At 49.6% G+C, this 22,920-nt stretch overlaps 8 protein-coding genes across 8 annotated transcripts; 3 read left to right on the top strand and 5 right to left on the bottom strand.

Annotated features, from left to right (window-relative positions):
- Nucleotides 1-124: 124 nt before the first annotated feature.
- On the bottom strand, nucleotides 125-1,083 carry ASPBRDRAFT_200552 (uncharacterized protein; the record flags this gene model as incomplete). The annotated part of the gene is made up of 2 exons (XM_067621449.1): nucleotides 125-1,022; nucleotides 1,073-1,083. The coding sequence occupies 2 exons, from the start codon at nucleotides 1,081-1,083 to the stop codon at nucleotides 125-127; spliced, it is 909 nt and encodes a 302-aa protein (XP_067474188.1).
- Nucleotides 1,084-2,645: 1,562 nt separating this feature from the next.
- Nucleotides 2,646-3,914, top strand: ASPBRDRAFT_200551 (uncharacterized protein; the record flags this gene model as incomplete). The annotated part of the gene is made up of 6 exons (XM_067621448.1): nucleotides 2,646-2,823; nucleotides 2,886-3,004; nucleotides 3,058-3,119; nucleotides 3,169-3,194; nucleotides 3,255-3,604; nucleotides 3,657-3,914. The coding sequence occupies 6 exons, from the start codon at nucleotides 2,646-2,648 to the stop codon at nucleotides 3,912-3,914; spliced, it is 993 nt and encodes a 330-aa protein (XP_067474187.1).
- A 756-nt stretch (nucleotides 3,915-4,670) lies between these two features.
- Nucleotides 4,671-5,390, bottom strand: ASPBRDRAFT_136781 (N-terminal protein methyltransferase; the record flags this gene model as incomplete). Its single annotated transcript, XM_067618828.1, has 1 exon — nucleotides 4,671-5,390. The coding sequence occupies one exon, from the start codon at nucleotides 5,388-5,390 to the stop codon at nucleotides 4,671-4,673; it is 720 nt and encodes a 239-aa protein (XP_067474186.1).
- Nucleotides 5,391-5,701: 311 nt separating this feature from the next.
- ASPBRDRAFT_59360 (uncharacterized protein) lies at nucleotides 5,702-7,420 on the top strand (the record flags this gene model as incomplete). Its single annotated transcript, XM_067628047.1, has 6 exons — nucleotides 5,702-5,836; nucleotides 5,913-6,521; nucleotides 6,585-6,642; nucleotides 6,701-6,763; nucleotides 6,854-6,965; nucleotides 7,066-7,420. The coding sequence occupies 6 exons, from the start codon at nucleotides 5,702-5,704 to the stop codon at nucleotides 7,418-7,420; spliced, it is 1,332 nt and encodes a 443-aa protein (XP_067474185.1).
- A 141-nt stretch (nucleotides 7,421-7,561) lies between these two features.
- On the bottom strand, nucleotides 7,562-8,403 carry ASPBRDRAFT_357473 (uncharacterized protein). Its single transcript, XM_067623379.1, has 3 exons — nucleotides 8,244-8,403; nucleotides 7,705-8,105; nucleotides 7,562-7,639 (listed from the first exon to the last, which is right to left on the bottom strand). Coding segments are annotated over exons 1-3 (480 nt in total). The 5' UTR covers nucleotides 8,321-8,403; the 3' UTR covers nucleotides 7,562-7,637.
- An 804-nt stretch (nucleotides 8,404-9,207) lies between these two features.
- Nucleotides 9,208-18,048, bottom strand: ASPBRDRAFT_136977 (FMP27 family protein; the record flags this gene model as incomplete). The annotated part of the gene is made up of 4 exons (XM_067618853.1): nucleotides 9,208-9,262; nucleotides 9,320-9,420; nucleotides 9,469-13,401; nucleotides 13,453-18,048. The coding sequence occupies 4 exons, from the start codon at nucleotides 18,046-18,048 to the stop codon at nucleotides 9,208-9,210; spliced, it is 8,685 nt and encodes a 2,894-aa protein (XP_067474183.1).
- A 381-nt stretch (nucleotides 18,049-18,429) lies between these two features.
- ASPBRDRAFT_357382 (uncharacterized protein) lies at nucleotides 18,430-19,451 on the top strand. Its single transcript, XM_067623378.1, has one exon. The coding sequence runs from the start codon at nucleotides 18,810-18,812 to the stop codon at nucleotides 19,326-19,328; it is 519 nt and encodes a 172-aa protein (XP_067474182.1). The 5' UTR covers nucleotides 18,430-18,809; the 3' UTR covers nucleotides 19,329-19,451.
- Nucleotides 19,452-19,494: 43 nt separating this feature from the next.
- ASPBRDRAFT_59358 (uncharacterized protein) lies at nucleotides 19,495-21,942 on the bottom strand (the record flags this gene model as incomplete). The annotated part of the gene is made up of 7 exons (XM_067628046.1): nucleotides 19,495-19,805; nucleotides 19,902-20,018; nucleotides 20,313-20,418; nucleotides 20,825-20,829; nucleotides 20,892-21,407; nucleotides 21,552-21,629; nucleotides 21,690-21,942. 7 exons carry the CDS (start codon nucleotides 21,940-21,942, stop codon nucleotides 19,495-19,497), a joined length of 1,386 nt encoding a protein of 461 aa, XP_067474181.1.
- Between the last annotated feature and the right edge of the window lie 978 nt (nucleotides 21,943-22,920).

Below are 22,920 nucleotides of genomic sequence, written 5' to 3'. Positions count from 1 at the left end.
GCATAGGCAGAGAATGTGGAATGTATAAAACATCAGCAAGACGCGTCACAAAGCTCGTGTACATCAAAGTAAGTCTTGTTCAAAGATTTCTGCCACTCAACATGGCTGTGGTCGAGCTTAAAACCTAATTCAGAGAGGTGTGATCAAGAAGATCGGTCCAATCGTAGCGAGAATTGTCTTCAATGTCGAGATTAAACCCCCCACTGCGATACGGTTTAAGAGGAATCCAGAACTTCGGATAGTACCCAGCTGACTCCCAGTCTAAGATAGCCCCCACAAAACCATCGTCAGTGAGAAGAATATTAGTTGGGCTAAGGTCGGAATGATAGAAGTAAAACCTGTCACCTATGGGCGGTGCCGGTATGGTTGACATTCTGTTGAAATACTTCTCAGCTGTGACAAGAGAGAAGGGTCCCGATGGCCGGGGTTTCCAAGACGGGTGGAGCGCTTCTGGATGCATGGTTAGGAAAGGTTCGAGGACTCCATGGCCCATTGCAGACTGTAGTTTCTCTGAGGTTGCTTCGGTAAGGTCGCGGCAGTATTTTGCAACAGTGTAAGCGACCCCAGCCTTTTGCTCTGATGTTAGAGACGGCCAGGCATTCGCTAGAGTTTGCCCTTGAACACGTCGCAAGATTAGGAAGGACCTGTTGAGTTTCTCATCGGTCCATGAATGAATCACCTCGGGGATGGGAATATGTGGGAACCGACATGCAATGAAAGCAAGTGTGTTGCTTTCTCTTCCCATTCCATCGGCCCATGTCTTGACCTTACAGATCGCCTGTGTGCCGATCTCCAAGACAGCGGATGACAAGCCAGCCTGGTGAATGAGACCATCGGCTGGCTCCCCCAAGGTTTCGGCACCGGTGGTTCTGACCAGGTAGCACTGCTCATCGCCCTCGTCCCAGCTGGCAACTGCAGTATGGGGGATTCCGCTTGTGGCTTTTTTGCAAAGATACATCGAGCCCATCTGATACGTATCCGGGCTCAATTCTGAGACAGATGCCTCGATTGGAGAAGGCTTGCTGCTTTCGTTAGCACGATGCTTTCTCCAGGAGTTCGTAGTATTTCTTACATAAAAATCATTTTCAGTGGCAGTGAATCGTGAATGTCGAGTTGGTGAGGAAAGAAAGAAAGTCAGACAAACTAGGTCAGTTGGATACCCAATTTAGCGAAAAGACGGTCAGAATTAAACTGACTTATTAATACCATCATTCTCAGATATCGTACAGATGGGGCACTCTGTCGGAATCATTAACGGTCAGTAACCTAAAAACTAGAAGGTAATTCCCTAGCACTTACCAATATTAATATCTAAATGGGGGCTAAATTGAATAGGAGAATGAGAGACAGAAAAGATTAACTCAAGCAGAGTAGCCCGGCCATTGCCTGTTTAAACATATATACATTCTGCTTATATACTATCATGTCTGCTCTCTAAGTATCTCCCAGAATAGAAAGTAATATCAATAGCCTTTATGAAGTCGTGTCAAAATGGGTATGTCCAGAAAGGAGTATATTAGGAGATACATTAAGAAAAGATGTATGAAGAGATACTACTAGGTATACTAATGGCATTGTTGTGACCATTGACAGGTCACCTGTCCTCTGCAGCCATCATGATCGAGAAATGCTGGCTGGATTGGACTGAAACGAGGCAAGCACCCCCCATGCTAACCCCAAATATAACGCCAGAAAATCATTGTGCGGTAGGCTCCATTATCAGTACCGTGTGTAGGTAGATACAGTGGCCACTTACATAGTAGGAGGTTGCAGCTCATAGTACTGCCCAATCATTGCAGATTCTGCACTGCACTTTCAATAAGTTAACATTCATTGTTATGTGTTGATCAATGGTAGAGGAATGGGGCTAGTGGGGACTGGGCCGGAAGTGGATCACCAACGGCCACTGGCGCGGATTTGTTGATAGTAAGACCCTTAAGTACCGAAGTCAGGGACTGTGTTCCAAGTATTATTGCCTGCTAACTGGTAGAAGCGACTATCGGAGTATAGACACTGGCTGTACTTGATTTAATGCCTTCAAGTGCATCCTTAAGTGTCCTTCCTGCCACATTCCTTAGTTGGGTAAGTGCGGCTCCAAGAAGGGGAGCGGATTCGGTGATTCGCCCGCCCTTCAAGGGCAGAATCCAAGTCGCTGAGTTATTCCTTATAATTGTGCATTCTGGGCATAACTAGCACTTGAGAACATTAGCTCTATGCCAAGTGACTTGAAGTTTTAGTTTCTACGATGTCTCACTAAATCCTGTGCAGAACCGGTCTGGAGCACGGGATCGACAACTAGTTAGTTAGTAGTTGGTGAACAGCATGACATCACGGCCCGGTTACGTCAGGCATCACGGCCAAAACCAACCGAAGCCGCCGATGGCAAAAATACTTCCACCAGAAGCCTTGGGCTCGTTTACGAGGCGTCACTGCCGTCGTTTCCGGCCTTCCTGGCTTATCGCTCGTCAGTCAGATTGACTTCATCTAGGAGTTGTCCTTCCTATTCCTCCCATTTCCATCACCGTTCTTCCCCCGTCATGTCTTCCCTGGTCTCCCGAATATTATCAGCCTAGACCCGGTCATTGCACATTGCGTGAGATTGAAAGTTTAAACTTCGCCCACCCGCACCACGAACTGCCAACTCCATGGACGAAGAATCGAGGCCCGCTGCGTGTCCTGAGCCTCCTCCGCTCCCATACTCCTTGCGCTCGAGGAAGAAATCCATCGCCCTCTTCTGGACAATCTTCGTGATCGATACTCTGGCCCAACCGCTCGTCCTTTACTGGGCGCTTTGGTATGCCACTGATCTTTCACATAATGTTGGTATGTGAAGATCTGCCTCCGTATCCGAGATTCTAAGCAGCCACTCATTCACTATCTTATAGTCTTCAGTATCGTGACGGCTTCCTTAGGAGGTGTATCAGTATTCGAATACTTTTATCGTCTCTACAACTTGCTCCGGAAGGACTCGCGAGCCCGGCCATTGAACGCTAGGAAGGGATGGGTACGCTTTCTGTGGTCACAATCTGTTTGGAAGCGGGTGCTGACCGGATGTAGCTGGACTTCTTTCATATCAATTTCACCATCGTCTGGTTGATACTGGCGGTTGAGCTAATTGTGTAGGTCTTGCCATCCATTTGTCCCCAGACTAGACTAACAACATCATAGAGGAACCGTTCCTGCAGAACCATATGGTAAAACCTATTCCTTCCTTCCTTTTTCTTCGTATACCGGCTAACCCGTGTGATGCATAGTCCGACTTGTCGCCATGGTCCTGCCGACGGTAATGTTCTACTTCGGCAGCATGTACCTAGCACTCGACATCCTCCGTGTCTGTGGAGTTAAAGCACCGTTCCGGATCTCCTCAACACCTAAAGGCTCGACCATGCCGACCGCCCTATATGTTTTGATCGAGGATGTAGTGGCTGTGGATGGGGGTGGTGGTCAGATCTACCGATATGCGCTTCGCACCCGATACCTATCTAGCCCGTACTTTCGGCGAATGTTGTTTCAAATGAACTGTTTTTGGGCTGGGGGATCTATCATTGTCGCTGCCGCCATTACAGCAATCATATTTACTGTTTCAGAGCCAGTTGCATATACTGTAAGTAAACCCCAAGCAACTGGCAAGCAACTTGGTACTAAGTGTTGTGCAGCTAGGATGGTCGCTACCGTTCGCATGGGCTGGCCTCTGGACGTTGATCACGATACCTTGGGTCCAAAGCGACCTTCGGCGCGAGAAACAGGCTTGGGCGGAAAACCGGGGCCAGGGAGGCATCCAATACACCGACGACCCTAATGCACCCAGTGGTGGTCGGACCAGGCTCGAGGCAATGCAGGATCATCTGCCAAGTTTCGTGCCTTGGTTCCGAGAAAAGCAGGCTCCCCCGTCTACTCCATCGAGTGGTCACTGAGCTATGCCAATACTTCCACCGAGCCATCGCGTTTTACCGGCTGTGACAGCTCGTCAAGATCACGATTCGACGAAAGCCAGTGTCATACCAATGCGTGTGCGACGCTAACCGAATGCTAATGGTGTGATGAACAAAGAAAATATTTGATGATGGAATATTCATGACGGCTTGAGCCACTGTACTATATGCACCGATACCCTGTTTGTGTCCCACTGCTTCATACATTATCTGGATATGCTTTCAAGCCCTGTTGAGGCTGCATAGCCATGACACTCTTCTTCGCTCTGTCGATAGCGGCATGTCTCCCAGGGTTGATGATCTGGAGTTGGCATCTTTCTGCAGCTAGCATAGATAGATTTGATACTTCGTACCAATTCAATTAAGCATTCTGCATCCCGATCCGCTCACAGCAGGTCACAGCAGGTGTCCAAAAGCTGCTGTTTGCGATAGGTCTTCCTTGCAATTTTTTTTGCAGGCAGTGTGCACGGCACCATCTGGGTATATCTACCAAGTGGTGATCATCCAGGTATCTCAATACACTGCATGCATAGCAGCAGTATCATCCACTGCGCACCACTTAGCATCGCTTCACCTGGGGGCATTGCCTATGCCAGCGTCCGCAATGAGAATCGGACACGAACCTCGGCTACAAAGGCATGACACTCCGCATTCAGCCGTCTCAGCGGCAGACGATACCCAACACCTCCGATAAAGCAGCTAGACAGCACCGCCGTATTTACCTCACTCAATGAGCTCTCAAGTCGACGGCCTCAAGGCATAAAACCTCACCGGCAACAGCTTAAAATTCTTGGGAAACCCCAACTGCAACTCTGACGCAACCAGCACCAACCCAGCCTCCTTAAACAGGGTCCGTAACTTCTCGTCCGTCCTCGTCACACTACTATCCTCCTCATCAAACATATCCCAGCCATTCGGATCCGTCGACTGATTCTCCTTCACAACCATAAACCCATTCTCCGTCAACGCCTCCCGACACCTAACAAAGTACTCCCTCAACTGCACATCCGTGAGATGCCCGACACAGAACTGCGTCCAGATCAAATCGTACTTGTTCTTCTCGGGGAACCAATTCTCCAGACCCATTGTATAAATATCCCCGACCACACCCGTGCGCTTCAGCTCCGAGTTTCGAATAACCTCGGTGAATTTCTCAATGGGCTCGACGGCATCGACGCGCTCGCAAACTTGGCTGAGGAGTCCCTCGGTGACGCGACCCACGCCCGCGCCGCAGTCCACGCCGAGCGGGAGTTTCCCCTCCGTCGGACAATTGGGGATCATGCGACGGACTTTGCCCAGGAAGGTCTTGGATCCTCGGAGATCAATCCGCGTGTACCATGGGTAGGCGCCGAGCATGCCTAGCATGGTCTTTGAGTTGGCGGCGACGGAGTTCCAGTAGCGGAGGGAGGCGGCATGGTCGATGTGCGAGTCCGGAGGGGCGTCGTTGGGGGTGGACATTGTGTTTGTGTGTAGCTGCTCTTTGCAGTGGTGTAGCACGACACAGTGCAGTGCAGTGCAGTGCAGCTGTAGCTGTAGCTGTAGAATTAAACTGTAAGTAACTGAACAAAAGAAACAGAATCCTGCAAGGGATGTATCCCACCGACGTGGTGATTGATGATGTTGTTGATGCGGGATAAAATTTCCCTTATCGATCGGCTTATCTAATCGATGCAGAACTACACCATCGATCATTCACGATTCCTATCGAAGTCAAGCATCAACAAACCCTTAACGGCGTGATCCGGTAGCAGAGAATACAATATAGAAAGATGGACGATTCACCCGGTGACGAGCACCTAGCGTTCATGCAATGGGCCGAGGCGTCGGGAATCAAAATCAAGGGTGTCACGCCGGCGCGATTCCCCGGCCGACGGTTGGGGATGAAGGCGACGCGAACAATAAAAGTAGGCTGATGAATGGAAACCTGTACTCCTTAAGACCTGGAGATGAGATATCGTCGTGCCTTGCTAATGTACTCAGTACAATGAGATCATGCTCACCATTCCCGTGGACTTAATGCTAACCATCGACTCTATCCCATCATCATTCACATCGCAATTCCCCACGGGGACATCCATCCACGGGATATTGGCTGCGTTTCTCACACACGGTGATCCAGCTCTTCTTAAGAACCTTGATGCTTGGCGGAGAGTATGGCCCTCGTTTGACGAATTCGAAGACAGCATGCCGGTTCTTTGGCCCGCGCATCTTCGGGTATCGAATTCGAACTATGGAGCCAATGCCAACCCCTCCTCACCAGAGAAGCAAGATCAAGATCGAGGGAGAATTCTCCTCCCACCCTCTATCTCCGGAGAGTGGAACACCTTCGCAAAAGTCCCGGTAGGCGTGGACTACGACACACGATACCAGAACCTACTCAGCCAACAAGAAAAGCGGCTGAAAGATGCCTGGGCAAATGTTGTGAAAGTTTATCCCGAGACAGAGTGGAAGACGTTCGCCTATTACTGGTGCATTATCAATTCGAGGAGTTTCTATTATGTCTCACCTGGGAAAGATGAGCCAGAGGATTGGAATGATGCAATTGGGATGGTCCCGTTTGCGGATTACTTTAATCATGTTGATGATGCGGTAGGTTTACCCTTCCGTCAGTGTACAATTTGTACAGGAGTGTATGATATTGATGATATGCAGGCATGTGAAGTCAACTTCGACGGCAAGAAATATACCTTTCGAGCCACGCGGCGATACGGTACTCTCCCTCTCCCTCGTCCCATTCTCAACGAGGGCAAAGAAATAACACCATCTAGAGAAAGGCGAAGAAGTCTACATGAGCTATGGAAACCACTCCAACGACTTTCTTCTTGTTGAATGTCAGTCCATTACCCCTTGTGCTGAACCAAGCAACACTTATGCCCACTCTCAAATCCAATGGATGATGAACCACTAATGATCAAGTAAAGATGGCTTTACCCTCCCATCCAACCCTTCCGACAGCGTCTACCTCGACGACATAATCTTCCAGGATCTAAGCATACCGCAGAAACAGGAATTAGCGAAGCAGGAGATCTTCGGGTGAGCATACAATCCCTTTCCTTCATTCTCCTCTAGCCCTACGCCTTGAAGTACGACCGTAAAGCCGAAGTCGCAATGCTAACCTAGTGTACTACAAAAGGAACTACACCCTCTCCCATCCCCTGACCCAGGAAACCCCCCTCCACTACGCCGCATGTCTCAAGTACATGAACCTCCGGGACTGGCGCGCCTACGTAAGCGGACGATCCGAGCGGGGTGTCGACGCACAGAAGACCGCAAGTGTGATACGAGGCTGGGTAGAAGTGTATATGAATGAATGCATCGGGACAAGCGATATCATTAAGAACAATCTTAAAGACATTGGGGAAGAGACCGTGGTTTATGATAAGCAAATAGGATCAAAAGCATGGGAAAGAGAGAAGTTGCAGATGTTGTTGGATAGATGGGAACAGATTAGACGGATATGTGAGGGTGTTCTTGAAGAATTGGAATAGTTCTTGCACTCTGCATATAACAGCTGCCTGCATTTGGTAGACCGGTTAGAAGTCATACTAGGATTCCATCATGTAATCCAAATTACACTTACATAGACTGTGAAAAGGAACACCCATGTATGCATTACAGCATAGACTTACTTAAGTAGTAGAATCACTACAGAAGCAAGCATCCATCTCCTGCTCCCAATTCCTCCTCCTCACCAACCGACTAAGTTCCTGCACATGTAACCAGTCACCAAGATATCACAATAATATTGGTAAGGGTTTTGCCATGTACTCACAACCCCGAACCATATGACAAATACGCTGACTGGCAGGTCTCCAATCCGCCATCAACGGTTCATCCCGATGAACAGGTGTCAAGAACTCAACTTCGACCACCACGAGCTTCGCTTCATCGTAGTGGTTGTTGATGATTCGCGCTAGCTCCACAGTGTCTAAAACACCGTACGCTCTTTGACCACCACCACCATCAACACGATCATTACTGAAAATAACAGAGTCCCGATCCGAATACCGCAGAGCTTTGCGCAACTCAAGCTGTCTCTCGTTCCCGATTCCAAAGAAGGCTTTTGATAGAGCTTTCCCAACGAAACGCCAAAACGGCCAGGGGTCGATGAAGTCATAAGTTGGACATCCTGCGCAGGACTGTATGATTGAATCTACATTTTCATCGGAGAGGCTTTTTTGGGAACAACAGTAGTCATCTCATTAGCTTGGAGGCAACATGAACCTGATGAATGAATGAAAGAACTCTGGTGTGCATCATCTTACTGGCCAAGTAGGAAATGGTTAACTCTTTCGAAGTAATTCTACTTACTGGACAACAACATGACTGACTTTCTCTAGATTGATTGCCAGGTCAACTGTAGGAACTGGGACAGTTGTCTCGTCCATGATTTAGAAAAGGGTGTTTGTTCTTGAGGAAGGAAAAGTAAGTTGAGGCCGTTATTTGATGTGGAAGGGATAGCAAAGTCGGATACGAGATACTTCTATCTGAGGAGTTCTTCTTCAGGGAGAAGTGGTTGATTAGGCTGAGGTCAATATATAGCAGGGCGAAGGTCGACGGGGCATGTGACTCTGTACGACAACCTGGTAGCGAGGAAAGTGCAACTAGAATCAAAGTATTGGAAATGGCAAGCTCGAGGAAGTGGATTATACAGCCGTCCTGAATATCGACATCAGTGAACATTTGAGTCTTGCTACTGGCTGTAGGCTTCTACAGCGTGGTCTCAGGAGCCAGGGTTTGAGGGCAGCAAAGAGCATGGTTGTTGAGAGATATGGATGCGTTGCGCCTCTATCCTGACCTATCCTATCCTGTACATATCATAGATATTTTATGTCCATTGCGCGACTGCGCCTTGCCAAAACAACAGCGAGCCTCCTTTGGCCCCGTAATCCTTTCTTCGTACACTTACACCAACAACAACAACAACAACAACAACAACAACATAGAGGAAAGAAAGCAAGTGTCAGCAATGCCACTCGCAAAACTAAGATTAATGTATTTCCCCATCAAAACCAAATATGAACAACTTTACACAAGAAGCGAAGTAAATCACACTATACCCCTGGAACACCTGGAGACATCGGCAATTCGTCGATGGAAACAGGAAAACCAAAAGCGTTGACGCCTATATACGACCCACTGCGCTGGGGGTATCACACGGCAAATGCGAGGCCAGTAATGTGCAGATAACAAAATGACGGATTATAATAGAGGGAAATGTATGATGCAAAAAAAATTAGCGGCCATGGCAGCCAGCTGATAGAGCGACGCGGGCTCATTTTCGAGAAGGTATCAGTTTCCGGCCAAAATTGCGGATGGTTGTCTTGTGGCTAGACCTAACAGAACATCAGCTTGGATATCATCAGGATAGCTTAGGCATTACTCACGTTTCTTCCGGCTCGTCCCAGGTCTTGATCGTCTGTGACCTGGGCATAGCATTGCCCGAAGTCATGGGCCGAGTCGGAGGGTTGACGATCCGACGTGATTGCTAAAAGATGGTTAGCGGCTTCCTTTCACATTGTTTCATCCAACGTACCTCCCAGCGGGCATCCACGTCAACCTCGCTCGCAGAACGAGAGTCCGGTATCACTCCGCTTGGCTCCTGAAGCATGCTCGATCCTAGAGAGTTGGATCGCACAAGCGGAGAAGTGCCTGTGCCTGACTTTCCAGAACGTTGAGACTCCGAGTACTCGCTGTTCGAGTCCGCGCTAGCCATGCTCTGAGCATGATCAGACGCGTTCACCGCAGTATCGGAGTAGTGTAGAAGCTGGGTCGAGCTGGCCAGCTCCCGGTATCGTTTCTGCTGCTGCTTCGAAGGCCGGTGGTGTGAGAACTTATTCCCAAGGATGGCAGGCGCATGCGAGATTAGAGCCTTGATAACATCCTTCTTCAGTCGCAAGGCCAAATCGAGATTCGACCATGTTTTGTTCCGATATTCAAGGACGGGCAACCGGAAAACAAAGTCGTGGAGATCCTCTATGTTGTGTTCTCCCTTGCCCTTGTAGCTCAGGCACAGTACCACATCATGCACCTTGACATGGGCAAGCGTCATGAAATTTGACGCGCGAGACATCATCTGGGATAGATCATCAGGGGTCTCCTTTTTGCCCTTGTTTGGTAGTCTTCCCAGTGCGAACTTCTTTTTCTCTTCAGTGTTGCCCGAACCGCCCGATGTGTTAGCGATAGATTTCTCTGTGGGTTGCCTGGACAATATGCGCAGACTGTCAACCGATCTCTTCTTTGTCAACCCGCCACTCGTTGAGGGACGGATGTGGTTGTTGTCCTTGGTATCCTTGTGAAGAGGGGTCATGGCGAGGCCTCTGAGCTGCCGATGTTGAGACTTTGGTCTGCCCTCTTCCGATAATGACAACGTTGGTTGCAGCCTCAACTCAATTGCTCCTGGACCCTTCAACTGCAGATCGTCCGTTGAAAGATCACTATTATCCCGATGTGCACGATGAGCGGTCGGGCTTTCGTCCTCGTCCTCGTCAGATGAATCATCGAGTGGCTTCATGTTTTTGATCATGAAAGGCGAAAATCCACCGTTCTCAAACGCAGTAGATCCCACGTTAGGGAACATGTACTCGAACACCTTTTGGCCAAGTTCTCGCTCCAATTGAACTTTGAGAGGGAAGAGGGACACCTCAAAGTCGTCCAACACAGGAATACCGGCAACTGCCTCCAACATATGCCATTTCACCTTGATCATGCAATCATCAGGGCCACTAAGGCCCCGGGCTTGGTCGAGATAAGGCACGATGATCTGGGGATAGATGGCATCTGGAAGAAGGTTCAGACCATACAATCGTTCAACGGCGACTAGGTTATGGTTCGAGCCATCGCTGTTGTCCGTGCGGTCATATTCAGCATTCCTGAGTTGGAACTCAACCAGCGGCTCTGTCTGGTCCTTCATCAAGTGCCATACCACCTCGCTTGCAGAGATGTTCCAGCGGAGGACGCCATGTGCCTTCGACATGTTCGGGTCAATCTTCCTCTGAGAGGAGGTGATAGCCTTCATCAAGAAGAACAGCTCATCCTCACATTGAGTTAGATCTTTCTCCAGCACCAGCCGGTCTTCCCAGCCTTGCTTATCCAAGTACTTGGCATGAATCTGGAAATGTTCCTTGATCTCTTCCAGCTGCCGAATCCGAGACTGAAGCTTGAAAACCATCTCCGGTGCACCTCTTAGATCACTGAAATCGGATGTGAGCATGATCCGCTCCAGCCGCTCGTTTCGAACCTTCTCAAGAGGCTCGTTATAAAGGAGAAGATCAAGGATGATGATGTACATAGAGTAGTACTCAGCGGAGTCGCAAATGGCACGGAAGTGAGGGAAGTCAACACTAATATGGTCCATCCTCGGTTCCGCATCGTGCATACTGTAAGGCTGGTCTGATTGCCCCTTCGCCACCTCCTCGTTGTACTTCAGACGGAGGTTGTTGTACTTGTCGTACCGCAGGCTAGCCGAGGTCTTCTGTATGATCCTGGAAAAGCCGAACGGATTGAGTTCGAAATCAAACAGTGCCTCGAGGTTCAGCCAAGGTGGCCATGCGGATCCCGGAGGATTTCCGTACTTGTTGCCAGCGTAGAATTGCAGATGATTCATCAAGCTCTTTTGCGTAGCCACGAAGAACTGGGCTCCGTCCATGCAAAGAGAAAAGCGACGCTGCACGAGACCACTGACGTCGTCGGACACCCGCTCCTTGTCCATAATTGACACGACTTGGAGTTGCATGCCTTTCGCGGCGACTACCAGGACGGACTTTTGGTTCTTCTCACTCTGCAATTGAATTTGTGGAGCAATGAGTCGCAGATGGTAGCTGTTCTGGGGTGTGAATTCCGGCGCGATATTTTCGCTGAACCCATCAGACTTGGCGGCGCTATGTCTCCTTTGGTCGGATTGATGCTCTTGCTCTTCTGCATTCACGTAGCGCTTCGCATCGCTCAACAACTGTTCGATCCGATCCTCGATACTGTCATCATCCTCGCTGTCGACAAGACCGCCAGCATCCGATGGGCGTCTTGAGGCGGTCCGGAACAGTTTGGAGTGCTTTTGCTTGTTCTTGTTTTGTTCGTCGACAATGTCAAGAATAAACTTGACGGCTCTTCGAGACATGTAGTACACGAATCCCCGACGCTGGCTGACTTGATGGATATAGCGCAGAATGATGTTTCTCAGAGAATTGTTCCACTTGAGCTGGATATTGTGTATGATGAATCTGTTGTTGAAGTCACTTGCCAGATCATCGTCAGGAGTAGAGTATAAGCCATCCATATCAGCATCCTTGCCATCATTCGTCGAGTCGGAGTCTGTTCCCATCCGAGAAGCGCTGTCATGGACGAAAGCTTCGGGGTTCCTTTCCGTAGGGAGCTTTTCTTCCCGCGCAAGTTGTCTCTCAATACGCTGAAGTCCGGCGGTGAGGAAAGTCCGTCTTCGGTTCAGCGTCTCTGCCTGTCTGAGATAGTCGCTATGCTGGCGCTTGAGAGCGGGGTCAGGGTCGACCTCCTTGGCAAGTCGGAGTTCCTGCTCGCCGATGGTACGACTACAGTCGCGAGTCTGCGCCTCGACAGCAGCAAGCCGGTCTCGTATGAGCTCCATTTGTACGCGACGAGGTTCGTTGTTCTCCGACATGACGCATTCATGGGTTGGCTCGTCACCAAAGGTGCTATACCCCGTTTCGTCCGGAGCGGTTTGGCCATGGTCTGTCTGCCGGAAATAGGTAAACCGCGGCGTAAACGCCAAAGGCAAAATCTGCGTGCGGGGATTCGATTCTTGAGGCAATATCCAATCCAGCTCCACAAAATCGTCCATGTCTATCCAGTCAAGGTTTTGATCAGGAATAGTGAACCGAGACAGATCAACGGAAGCCACGGGCTGTTGGAAGGACGATATGATGTCGTCTTTGTTTTGCTCGATGTCGTCCAGATTGGTGCCTTCGATGCTGGCCGAGACAGCCCTGAAATCTGCAGACTGCAGATCCAATTCCGCTTGGTTGATCCGCATCGCGCTTGCCTTTGTTTGCTTCAGACGACCCTTTGCCAGGGTCTTCACTTCCTCCCGTCTTTGATGTACATCAAGTTTCAGGCTATCCAACCGGACTTTGATGCCTGTTGCTGTCACGACATCCTCAGCATAGTCTTCACGGTCCTTGTGCTTGTAAATATGAGCCACGAACAAGGGAGCGAAGAGCAACTGGTACTTGACTGTGGCCAGATGACGGTTGAACTTCTTGCTCGTCTTGGTGATACCAGGCCACAGTGGTCCTTGTCGGACAGGGAGTGACATGACACCCGAGAACAGAGACCACCAATTGAAGAAGTGTGTAAAGAACCGAGGGGTCAAATGAACAGTGTTGTAGCTTGCAGACGGCTGGACAGAGTCGACAGACCAATTCCTGCTTTCAGGAGCGACAACAGAAATTGACAAGTGGATGTGGTTACTGCGGAACCCGCGGTAAGCATCATAAGTCTGCCCCAAGTTAGCTGCTTGAAATTGTCTAGATACGGGTCTTCGGCCTACCTCTCGCTGCGCAGGGTCGACATGAACGGGGTTCTGGAGCACAACTTCATAATGCGGTTTGAATTCAAACGACCGCTGGCCCCCGTCCACGTTACGCTCGAATACCAGTCCGGCAGCCCATTTCACATCACCAGAAAGCTTCATGACGACCTTCTTGAAATGGGCGGCATTCTTCAGGTCACTCGACGTGGATGTACTTTCCAAGTCCTGGGCTGTGGCTTCGGCCATATACCGAGCCTCGTGACTGTAGTCTGGTATCCCCAGCACGTACTCCCCACTCCTGACGCTCATGAATTCCTTGGGATCATCACTAGTATGGACTTCCCATCTGACATCTTTGCGCCAGCACATGACAAATCCGCCTCCGAACCCTGTCACCACGTATGGGTCCCGCGAACCTTTCAGACGAAGATGAACATCTCCATCCTCTTTCCATGCAACCTTGATTCGAGAGTGGAAGCTAAGTCTGATCTTGTCCCAGAATCCAACCCTATCAGAGGGGTCGATTTCTGTCTTGGTAAACCCTTCGATAATCTTCATCATATCCTGTATCACTGGCTGATAGGACATACCCCATGAAATGCTTGTTGGTAGACTTGTGTTGATCTCGATTGTAGGGTCGGAGTAGGTTTTGACAGGAGAGACAGATCGCCAGACTTCAATTGCAAAAGGAGGGCTCGTGGTCCCGTCTGGCAGCTCCGTAGAGGGTACTAATTCGAGTTTCACTTGCCTGGCCGACTTGTAGTCACGGTACTCTTCGGCAATCACAAAATTGGTTCGAAGAGACCAGCTGGGCAGCCTCGGAGACTGCCCGGGACGTAAAGCTGGTATATGCAGCAAATCCAAGGGATAGTCTCTCAGGTTGACGCGCGCCTCTCCCATGTCCAGCTGTATACTCATGGGAACAAGCAACGCATACTGCATGGACATCGGCATGCCTTTACCAATGGTGTTGAGGAATTTGGGATAATCCTCCAAGGGGAAGAAAGGTTTGTCAATGACAAGATTGATGTCACTTATCAAAGCAGCCAAGAGAGCAGGTCTGTTTGGAATTGAGAGTACAGTTTCCGTTTCTTGAACATCTTCGGGGGGCTCATCAGCACCGCAGAAAAGATTTCGCACTTCCTTGATGGACGTGCCCTGGAATCGTAGGGCAGAATCGATCTTGTCCTTCCAGGACCGTGAATTGTGTTCTTGGAGACGAAACCAAGCATTCTCGGCTGAAACCTTGGCTTCGCAAGACAAGCAGGCAGCTCCCTCGGTATCATAGCGGAATTTCTTTCCTCGGCCACGCTTATCATCCTGCAAGCTCTTCCGCGGTTTAGAGTCGGCACTCTTGCTCCTTCTTGTCTCTCCGCTAACACGTTCACTACGAAGTGTCCGGTGGCTTGATCGAGCCCGAAGTCTAGACGAAGAGCGGCGCTGATCCTGTTCCTTGATCTTTTGTAATTTCAGCTCGAATGCCTCCTCGCGGGCCAAACGCTGGCGCTGTTCTATAAGACCAGTGCGATAAATGCAGCCAAGTTTCCATTCGAAAGCATCATCTTCCAACTCGAATAGCAGAGCCTTGCTGCGCAACGATACCCTGGGAATCTTCTTAGGCTCTTCCGGTTCTCTGACTGATCCAAATTCAGGATTGTGACCCTTGAAGCGTTCATGAAGCTGTTTAAGTGCTTTTGAGGTATTGATCACGTTGTCAAAGATACGATGCATTACCATGTGGTGTGGAACACCCAATCGAATGAAGTCAGCCCAGACATCTATGGACTTTTGCTCGACAAGATTGGTGCCATGCTTGAGTTTCATCTTGCGTAAATCAAGGCGAACGTTGTTCATGCTTATAATTCTGGCCCACACACCCTTCAGCTTAGGCGCTTCTGCGTGTAACCGGATGAGATGTGCTTTCGCAAATGGAGCGGAGAGGCGATGCGAGCCAGCGGTCAACCCGTAAATCTGAACCAGCATTGGAGGATCGGCAGGCATAAAGGTCTTGAGCTGTATGACAGTCGCTCGGACATCAAATGTCATAAGCTCGCCCCTCGCTGATGGGCGTGGCGATGGGGGGTAAGCGAATTCCTTCTGAACAGGGGACAAGGGTGTTTCAGGTATGTCCGGTGACTTTCGCATGAAAGCGTCCTGGACCACAGACATCGCGACACCGAGGCAATAGTAGCGGTATAGGGAGTATTGTAAGTAGACGCCCTTGAACACAGAATTGACGTTACTGATCGGACCAAGACGATCACTCATCGTGCTCAGGGCCACCTCGAATCTTGGTAGTGAGAAGAAAGGTTCGGCCTCCAAATAGTCTTCGGATTCAATGACAAATCCCTCAAAGCCGCGGACATGGAGGGCTAGCCGTCTTCCATCTGTGGCGCCCACTTGTTTCTGTCTGGGAGGAGACGTAGGGGGAAACCGAAAGGACGACTCATCTCCAATGTAAGAATGACTTGGGGTTCGTCTTCTCGCAAAGCTGACAGTCGTTGGTTCTGACTTCTGGGCTCTGTAGTCTGCGGTCCACGATTGTAGCTGAAATGAGACACCGCGTGAGACCTCAGAGACACTCGAGTCAACACCAGCGATTTCTAAGCTGAGGCCAGTGGCTTCAAATTGGAATCGAAGCAACCATGGCGGAATTCGCCTGAGAACACTAGGTTTCCGCTCCTCAAACGACATAGAGGCCTTCCTCCTATGCCGCGTCTGAGCCCGGAACTGCTCAAGTACTTGATGGATGCCACGGTTCACTTCATCGTTAACCATGTGTGCAGAACAGGTATTCAGGCACCCAGATGCGATTACGCGCACTTCTGGTGAAGCACTGAGTAACACTTTGAATTCCAAGCTCTCCGTCGTCAGAAGATTATGTTTCACGCCGGACGGAGTTTGATAGTACAGCTGGTGCGATGCCACCCGGTAAATGGACGAAAGCGAATAATGAACGCCGCCTTCGGACGAATGTGAAGATTCAATGTCAAGAGAAATAGAGGAGATAGAGGAAATTAGTAGATTATAATCGTCGTCAGGGGTGTCGGAAGGTTTGGAAATAGGGAGGACGAATCGAACCACGGGTTCGTGAACCGATACTTTGATACTGGCTTTGGGAAGAAGCCTGGAAATCAAACGATGGTTATCTCTCTTCTTCCCACGAGAAGATGCCTTCTTGGCCTGAGTCAACCCTAAGAGCCGAGAGACCTGCTTTGGCTCTAGATCGAGTGATGGGGACGTCACCACTAGATTAGCAAATAGTATGTTGGTATTGCGCTCCTCCGGGTTGTGATCATCGAAGGAGCTTATCGTCTTTGAAGGGAGCGTAGTCTTGATGGTTGTGGTTGCCATCGGGATGTACAGGATGTTCTCCGTCTCGCCTGAGCAGTCGTCTAAGGTGACCGACAAAGAGATGGCCGCCAAAAGAGCTTGGTGAGCGACATCATCGCGCTGGAAATACATGCGATGAGCAGGACTCTTTTGGTCCATTCGATGGAGATCGACGCCTAGCTCATGCGATACCACATTCAGATACACGGGGTTCTGTTTTGACGAAGGCGGCTCGAAGGCTCGAGTTAGCCTAAAGAAGCTCAGGGCAACCTGTATTCCTTGTATTCCGCGAAGGATTGATCCGGCAAACTCTTTGGAGTCGGCGACGGCCTGCACAATGGTGTCGTCTCGGCTTCCGGGCTGATCCAATTCCTCCACAAAGTCCGAGAAGGAAACCTCGTCATCGGTCTCGATATTGGTAGGCTCCACCGACGACTGCCGCGACTGTTTGACGCGCTGCATCAAGGTCATCACATCATCGTACGGGATATGCATGCGCCCAATCTTGAAAGCGATAGATGCATCCCTAAGACCCTCGAGATCCTTGTGGAGAAGCCCATGTATATTGACCCGAACATTGTCCAGCACTTCGGTTGGCTCCGCTCCATCTATCCCGAGTAGCACGTTCTGCACATTCATCACCCACTCTGCTGGTCGATGCTCGTCAGGGCCCTGGTTCTTGCGCCGAAAGAAGAGTTTCCCTCGATCCACCATCTTACGCCTTGTGTCGACGCCCAAGGATAGAGATCCAACCTGAATCTGGCCAGCTTCCACGAGATTGATGGTCGTATTGACGGCTACGACATCCACCAACTTCAACCAATGTATTTGCCGATGCAGCCGTTTCACTTGCTCCTTCATGCGAGTCAGCTTCCGCCACGTTTTACTCCGTTTGGGTATGGAGGAGCTGTCTTCCCCATTATCCGGCTCGGTGGACGAATCTTTCTCCGACGGGGCTTGCGGAACCATAGCATCGGGCTTTATGTTGGACTTCTTCCCCTTTGCCAAAGCCGAAGGGTCCAGAGTCAATTTTAGTTCGGTCAAGCGAATGCTGAGCCATGTTGGTTGCGCGAACGAGGGCGGGTGGAGAGAGAGGCCAAGGCCACGGAGTTCGATCTGGACGCCATCTCGGGGAACATAGGCGATGCGGCGGAGAGAAAAATATCCTATACGTTGAATCGAGATCCCGGTCGCAATACGAACGATGGCGAATATGAGAAAGGAGGAGAGGTAGAGGAGGAGGAAGCCCACGAGGACCGTGGTCGGGCTAAAAAGCGTCATCGTAGTTCGCGGTCAGTAGGACCGATCCGTTGCACAAGATGGGCAACCGTCCAACAAGAGATCATGGAGGTGCTTTTTCGGAGACCGCAGGGCGATTCTAGACGGAAGAGGTGAGTGAGAAATGACTGGAGGGAGCAATGGTATGCCTATGCAACCAAACGAGCTCCCCCGGAGCAGATCCAGCGCAACCCTCCTGAGGAGAGGGGATGGGGGGGTTGTACTTCGGCGGATCCGGGAAAGAGAACAGGTCTCCGTTAAGGGAAGAGCTGCAGAGGGGTGGAAGAAACGTCGTGATAATAACGAAACAGCCGTAAGTCAGTCATGCTTTTCTGTTCCTTTGACCCCTGGATGTTCAAGAATTGTCTTTTCCTTCTTCCTTCACCACCTCCATGAACCCAGGTGCGTTATGATGAAAGGTGAGGACGATCGGGAGGGCGAGCCATAGATGCCAAACCACTGGAGCGGCAACCTGTCAGCGGCGGAAAGGTCGAACCCGTCGCGGTCAAGACTGGAAGCGGAAAGCCGCCCACTTTTTTTTTCAAGCAGGCAAATGGACCAACGGGGGGTTTATTTTCTGGCCGGACCGTCCGGCTGGCTCGGCATTGCAGCTTAGCAATTTACTTATCTGGTAAAAAGATGTGGGTTTGCCCGCTGCAAAAGTAAAAGCAAAGCAAAGCAAAGCAATTCGACGCACCTTCCGAGCCTCAAAAAGGTCTGCTGCATTGGATCGGGGTGCAGTTTTTACCCTTTCCCCTGGCTCGATGGGGCGCTCCCTCACACAAAAGCTTAGCAGCGTGATCGGTTTTGGTTGGACTCAGGTATCTACGAACACGGCAATTTGGCATCTTTCCTCTTGGAAATTCAGCGCAACATTCTCACCAAGTATGGCTTGTTTGGGGGATTCCTCACGAAACTTTCCCAACAATATCCAGAATTCTTCTTGGCGTGTGGAGCAGAAAGAAACAGTTGTCAACCGCAAATACTCCGTAGTGTTCCATGTAATTAGGCCTGCTTCATGTTCATACAGGGTCTTGTTTCAAATTAAGATACATGTGTCTGGGAACAATATGATACACGACAAAGGTAAACTCCTTCTGGGGCCTCATGGAAGTGGCACCAGCATCTGTAGCCACTTCAAAAGATACGACAGATCCGACCATCGTGTTGTGGTCGAAAGACAAAGTCGCATCTTCAATAAAACCCCTTCCTGTGTGAGAATAACATCCTTGCAACGCCGCGTGCAAGTGCAACACACAATAATGCCAGGATCTCTATTCTGAAGTGCAAGTGAACGATCTACGTTCATCCCGATCACTCAATCCTCTCCTGAACATACTCCATAGATAGATCGGACATGTAAGATCGGCCCCCGACCATTCCAGAATGGCTGTATCGTTTCTTTTCTCTCACTTATAGCCAAGTTGCTAGTGGCCGTCTAGAAACCGACTACTTAGCTGCAGGATCCGAATGTCCCGATTCGAATCCACTAGTCTTTAGCTTTTCCAGTTCCCCGATCTTGTCGTCAATGAGTGCAATTTCAGCCTCGATACTCAACAGTTTCTCGTTCAGGATACCCCTGTATTCGTCATCCGACAGTGACTTCAGCGGGATCCATTTGGAGTCGGCCATCCGCTGCAGAAACGGCTTGGAGGTCGTATTCGCGTTCTCCATTTGCCAGGTGTCGATCGCATTATAAGACCTTTGCCCGACATAGCCTAGTAGCGAAAAAACAACTAGCCCAGGGACAAGTCGCCCGCCTAGCTCCGACCATCAGTAAACCAACCACCACCTCTGTCCCTTTCTCTCTCTCTCTCTCTCTCAAATGGGAAAAAGAAGCATGCTAGCAAACTCACCCATTAACCTCGTAACAGCCCCTCCGGCCACTCCTCCAGAGAGGGCGCTGACATAAGCCCGTTGCTTAGGGGTAGCCTTGTCTTCATAGTGAAGCTTCAAAATGTTGCTCCGCAACCCTGTAGCAATAGCAAGCTTGGTATCATTTCCATATCTATAAGGGATAGAGAAGAGGAAAACTCACACCAAAAGGAGGCTCCACACGCAAACCAGTGGATGCCGCAAGAGATTGAATGAATGACCGGGTGAGGAGACCGGATTACTCCTGATATTCCCCCGTATACCAGACCAGCAGATCCTGTTAGAAGAAATGGGTAAGTAGGACTGCGGCAATGAGTCTCAGGCATATGTTTCCTGAGTTGAGGCCATACAAAGCCGGCCGACCAGTCACCGGAATGGGATTCGTAACTAACCACTCACGGCGCCCACCTTCAAAGAGGAGGTCAAGACATTAGATTCCGGATATAAGGATTTGTTCTGTCCGCTCATCTTTGCGGTTACTGGCACTGTAGTCTGCGACTTCAGGTCAGAGGAACATTATGGCTCACACTTTCAATCAGCATCTTCTCTCATGCAAATCCACAAGCGTGCACGTGATCCGCGCAGGCTCGGGATGCTTATCTAATCCCTCTCCTCCCCAATGCCAAGCAGGGGTGTGTACCAGAGATACTGATACTGATACTATATTTTCGGTGACGCTATGCGTTATACGATCGGGTTAGTTGTAGTTGAAACATTGCTGAAATTATACTCTATGGAATCATTTGCAGAGAATTTTGTGAGTTGCATGTCTATAATCTTCACACGGACTAAAGTGAGTCGCTGGTCTGAACTATAAACTGGGTTGCTTGCTATTTATTGGGTCTAGACAATATCATGAAATAGAAGTCTCCTAGTAAACTTATATATTTGTATTAACAGCCACGATAACTAAAGCCCGATTAGTAGTTAGAACTACCTCTAAAATTTATGAATTTGATCCTTCGAGAAACCCAATCGACTCAATATCCCTTCAGGCGATCGTTTTGTTCCAACCAAGGAATCTTCCATCGCCGGAGGACCGCAAACGAATACCTTTGTATTCTGCATTGACCCCTTGAATTCACTCTTTAGAAGCTCCTCATCGATGTAACCTGTCCTATAATGGGAGTTTCCTTTTGGGCGGCTAACAGTGTAAATGTAGTTGAAGCGGTCAGGGTATTCCGTGGCATAGCGATCGAGTTCCTCCTTCAGCAGTAAATCTTCCTCAGAGTTGACTCCAAAGATAAGAGTCAGCTTCGTTTTATCGTGAGGATTCTTCAGGACGTTTTTGATAAGCTGATAGATAGGCGTGATTCCAGCCCCACCAGCCACAAGATAGGCGTGAGAGAGCTCATTCGGCTTCCACTGATATCCTTTCAGTGCAGCTGCAAACCTAAGTGAATCTCCTGGTCTCAGGGAGTGTAAGTAACCGCTGGCCTTTCCGTCTGGGTATTTCTTGATCATGAGTTCAAGACGGCCTGGTTCTTCTGTGGATTTGATTTTTGCTTAGCAAATATATATGGTCCGAGACAGGCTTAACCTCAGCCACAAGTATGTCTCCACCTCGCTGGTAGATGGGCCATATCTGTGTGTTCAAGGTATGTGGAATTGGGCACACGGTATGAGCTCACCCAAGTCACTTATAGGAGTATATGGTCGAATTGTAGGAAGCCAGCTCCCTTCGGGATGGGTGATTGCTAGTAGTGCCGCTGTTGAATGTTAGTAGCGTGACCTGATGATAGAGAGCATGCTTCAAGGGGCAATGTTACAAGTCAATGTCAGGCCGCTGCTGGCGGTTTCGTCAGGGTACTCGAAGACTAGTCGCTTCGTGTTGTGATTGACGGTTGTGATGCTCTGCAAGCGCAAAGTGGTGAATCCCAGCCCAGAGAAGACCGTCTTTGGCTCATTTGATTCCGCGAACGCTGTTGAATATTGCTTTGCACAGTACATGCCCAGGCCTGCAAAGCCAGTCACTCCAGCAACTTTAATCGCCCTAGGGATTGTGCGCTGGATTAGTGTCATTTTGTAATCGAAGCACCACACCTTTGTCAGAGTTCAAACGAAGCAGACAAGAGTGGATGAGCAGCACGCTGAAAGTACATTGGGGGTTCACGACCTAAATAGGTCGAGGAACCGGTAGTGTACTCCTTGCATAAGGCGAAAGATCACGGTGGACCCAGGGGTGAAGCAGTTGCCTCAGAGGAGCAAACTAATGATGAACGGTATCAGTCGATAGATTATAGACTCCGGATTCTGGAAACCCGATAGGGTGTATGCCAGAGAGGAGGATTGCAATAATATACAGAGTGCAGTTCCAAAGACCGAGCAACATCAGGTTCCAAACTCCGGCAAAACCCGACGACTATAGATGATGTCAACGACGGTGGTGTGTTTGTGTGCCTGACGGCAGCGGGTCGGTGCCTTGAGCTTCCCGACATCAAAGCGGGTCCGCCGAGTAAAGGGAAAAACTACAAATTTTGACCATTCTATCATATTCCCTGTGATGTACACTCATTCAATCTAGAACAATGTATATGACTTCGGTGTCCTTGATCTTACTATAGTCATCTACTAGGTTCTTTTCACGATTACCTGGTGCAAGTCACCATATTCGATATTATGATTATCTTTGGGACATGCCCATGATTGAATCTTTCACAATACTAATATACTAAGTAAGTAGTATGCTATCACGATAATACTGGTAGTCCTATTGCAGCAGCATTACCCATTCCACTAGCACTAGCATTCACTTTTCCTAGTAGATCGATAATGCATGAGATCTACTTCTGCCATGGATGCATATCTAGAGACAGGGTATTTAACGGCCCGCAGATCTTTGACTCCCCGCTGCGGGACGCATGGGGAGTGGAGTGCGGGTCGCTCAGGTTGTACAAGCAGTTGGGCGTCTTGACCGGTTCAAAGATGTGAAGAGGCCCTTGCAGTCCCTCTGAGGTATAGCGGGGACTGTGCATTGACCTCTGCATTTACAACGAATTG

Source organism: Aspergillus brasiliensis (genome assembly GCF_001889945.1).
Source record: "Aspergillus brasiliensis CBS 101740 unplaced genomic scaffold ASPBRscaffold_18, whole genome shotgun sequence".
NCBI lineage: Eukaryota > Fungi > Ascomycota > Eurotiomycetes > Eurotiales > Aspergillaceae > Aspergillus > Aspergillus brasiliensis.
Note: the sequence above shows the minus strand (reverse complement) of the source record. Positions and strands in the feature narration are given on the sequence as shown.